General features: G+C 64.4%; 1 protein-coding gene across 1 annotated transcript; it reads left to right on the top strand.

Moving 5' to 3' along the window:
• The first annotated feature begins 246 nt into the window (after window positions 1–246).
• B3GALT4 (beta-1,3-galactosyltransferase 4) lies at window positions 247–2,224 on the top strand. The gene is made up of 2 exons (XM_036356328.1): window positions 247–271; window positions 775–2,224. The coding sequence occupies exon 2, from the start codon at window positions 798–800 to the stop codon at window positions 1,950–1,952; it is 1,155 nt and encodes a 384-aa protein (XP_036212221.1). The 5' UTR covers window positions 247–271; window positions 775–797; the 3' UTR covers window positions 1,953–2,224.
• Window positions 2,225–2,475: the final 251 nt, after the last annotated feature.

Genomic DNA, 2,475 nt, shown 5'->3' with positions numbered 1-2,475 from the left:
GCTTCCTTTGTGACTTCTTGCTTCTTCTGGGGACATTGCCAGGGAATGCTAGCTGTCATGAGGACCCTGTTGGTCATTTTCCCAAGTCTGCACTGATGTACCCACCCAGCTACCCAATGTCCTTGGTTTTGGTTTAAGCAATGGTGTCCCTCCCTTCCCACCCTCTTCAGGTATGAGGAGGTGGGGCTAGTCACTCAGCCTGTAGGGGGAGCCCAACCAGTTTTCCCTGGGGCTGGAGTGGAGGTGCAGGTAGTTGGAGTCTGCAGGTCCGGTGAGTTTTTGCAGGTTTTGGCCATCCTAGGTCTCTACAGTATGGGACTCGGGGTGTTAAGTTGGGGGCGGGGTGCAATTTCTTTGATACGGAACTGAGGGTCTCGGCGCCCGGAGCTAACACGTGGTTGGGAGGAAGATCTACGTCAGCACGCGCTGGTCCAATGACTTTCCGGTCCCCAGAAGGTGCCCCTCTGGGGCTGGGGCGGGGGCTGGGAACGCGCGGAGCCACACCCTCCCGGGAAGGGGCGGGACTGCCGCTCAGCTCCGCGCCGGCGGGAGGCGCCGGGGCAGCTCAGCCAGCCATGGAGCGGAGCTTCGCGGTGGCGGGGCAGCGACCAGGTAACCTCCCCGCAGCTCCAGCCCCAGCCTCCCGCGTCCGAGTCTCCGCACCTTATGGCGCAGGTACCGCCCGCCGCCTCCGCTCGCCCCAGCCTCGGCGTGGACTCGGGCTGCCGAGAGCCGGCTCCGCGCCCTCCAACCGCCCTCCATCTCCCCCGCCAGGCTCCCTCTGACTGCGCCACGCCATGCCCCTCAGCCTCTTCCGGCGCCTGCTCCTCGCCGCCCTGCTGCTAGCGATTGTCTGGACCCTCTTCGGGCCCTCGGGCCTCGGGGAGGAGCTGCTGAGCCTCTCGCTAGCCTCCCTGCTCCCCGCACCGGCCTCGCCAGGGCCGCCCCTGGCCCTGCCGCGTCTCCTGATCCCCAACGAGGACGCCTGCCGTGGCCCCGGCGCCCCTCCCTTCCTGCTCATCCTGGTGTGCACGGCCCCCGAGAACCTCAACCAGAGAAACGCCATTCGGGCCTCGTGGGGCGGGCAGCGCGAGGCCCGCGGGCTTAGGGTGCAGACTCTCTTTCTCCTGGGAGAGCCCGGCGGGCGGCATCCCACCTGGGGCTCCCATGAGAACGACCTGGAACGGGAGTCAGTGGCCCAGGGGGACATACTGCAGGCGGCCTTCCACGACTCCTACCGCAACCTGACCCTCAAGACGCTCAGCGGGCTGAGCTGGGCGGACAAACACTGCCCCATGGCCCGCTACATCCTCAAGACCGACGATGATGTGTTTGTCAACGTTCCGGAACTGGTATCAGAGCTGGTCCGGCGAGGGGGCCGTTGGGAGCAATGGGAGAGGGGCATGGAGCCCCAGGGAGAGGCTGGGGCTGGAGATGGAGAGTGGAAAGGAGGCCGCCCCACCCTGGTGAGTCAGCCCATGCCTCTTTTGTACCTGGGCCGTGTGCACTGGCGGGTGCACCCCTCTCGGACTCCAGGGAGCAAGCACCAAATATCGGAGGAGCAGTGGCCTGCCACCTGGGGCCCTTTCCCACCCTATGCCTCGGGCACTGGATATGTGTTGTCAGCTTCCGCTGTGCAGCTCATCCTCAAAGTGGCCAGCCGGGCCCCCCCTCTGCCACTGGAAGATGTCTTTGTGGGGGTAAGTGCCCGACGGGGAGGCCTCACCCCAACCCACTGTGTCAAGCTGGCTGGTGCCACCCACTATCCCTTGGACCGGTGCTGCTATGGGAAATTCTTGCTGACATCCCACAGGCTGGACCCCTGGAAGATGCAGGAAGCCTGGAGGCTGGTGGGCGGCTCCGCTGGGGAAAGGACTGCGCCCTTCTGCTCCTGGCTCCAGGGAGTCCTGGGCATCCTGCGGTGCCGGGTGATAGCCTGGCTTCACAGCTGAGGACCCGGGCCATGGCGGGAGTGAGGAGCTGAGGGGCCAGCCAGCTCCCCCACCGTTCTCCCGGGCCCAAGGCATCTGGCTGCAACTGGACAGTTTCCTGACACCAGACGCTCAGTCTGTCACTGAAGCCTGAAGGATACAGGGGAAACCCAGGGTCTGGCCTGCCAGCCCCAAAGATGGTCATCAGGAGAGTAAAGCAATGCTGCGGTCATTCCCCATCCATGGCAGGAGAGGGGCAGGAGCCCCTCAATAAATCTGTCTCTCTACTTCGAGTGCAGTGTGGTCCGCACCAGGAGTCCTGGCACACAAACCTGGGGAGCCTGGGCCTTGCCAGCCCCTGCCGGGTGGGAAGCACATCTCACAGCCTCTTTGAGGAGAAAAACCCCTAAAGAGCAAAGATAAGGCCACAGCAACCACGAGATGGGGTGGGGGTGGGGGTGGGGGCGGGACACATGACCATTGGAGCCTAGAGCAGCCCAGGCTGGGCAAAGGAAGGGGACAAGTACACAGGATGATCCAGACA

Source organism: Myotis myotis, unplaced genomic scaffold (genome assembly GCF_014108235.1).
Source record: "Myotis myotis isolate mMyoMyo1 unplaced genomic scaffold, mMyoMyo1.p scaffold_m19_p_26, whole genome shotgun sequence".
NCBI lineage: Eukaryota > Metazoa > Chordata > Mammalia > Chiroptera > Vespertilionidae > Myotis > Myotis myotis.
Note: the sequence above shows the minus strand (reverse complement) of the source record. Positions and strands in the feature narration are given on the sequence as shown.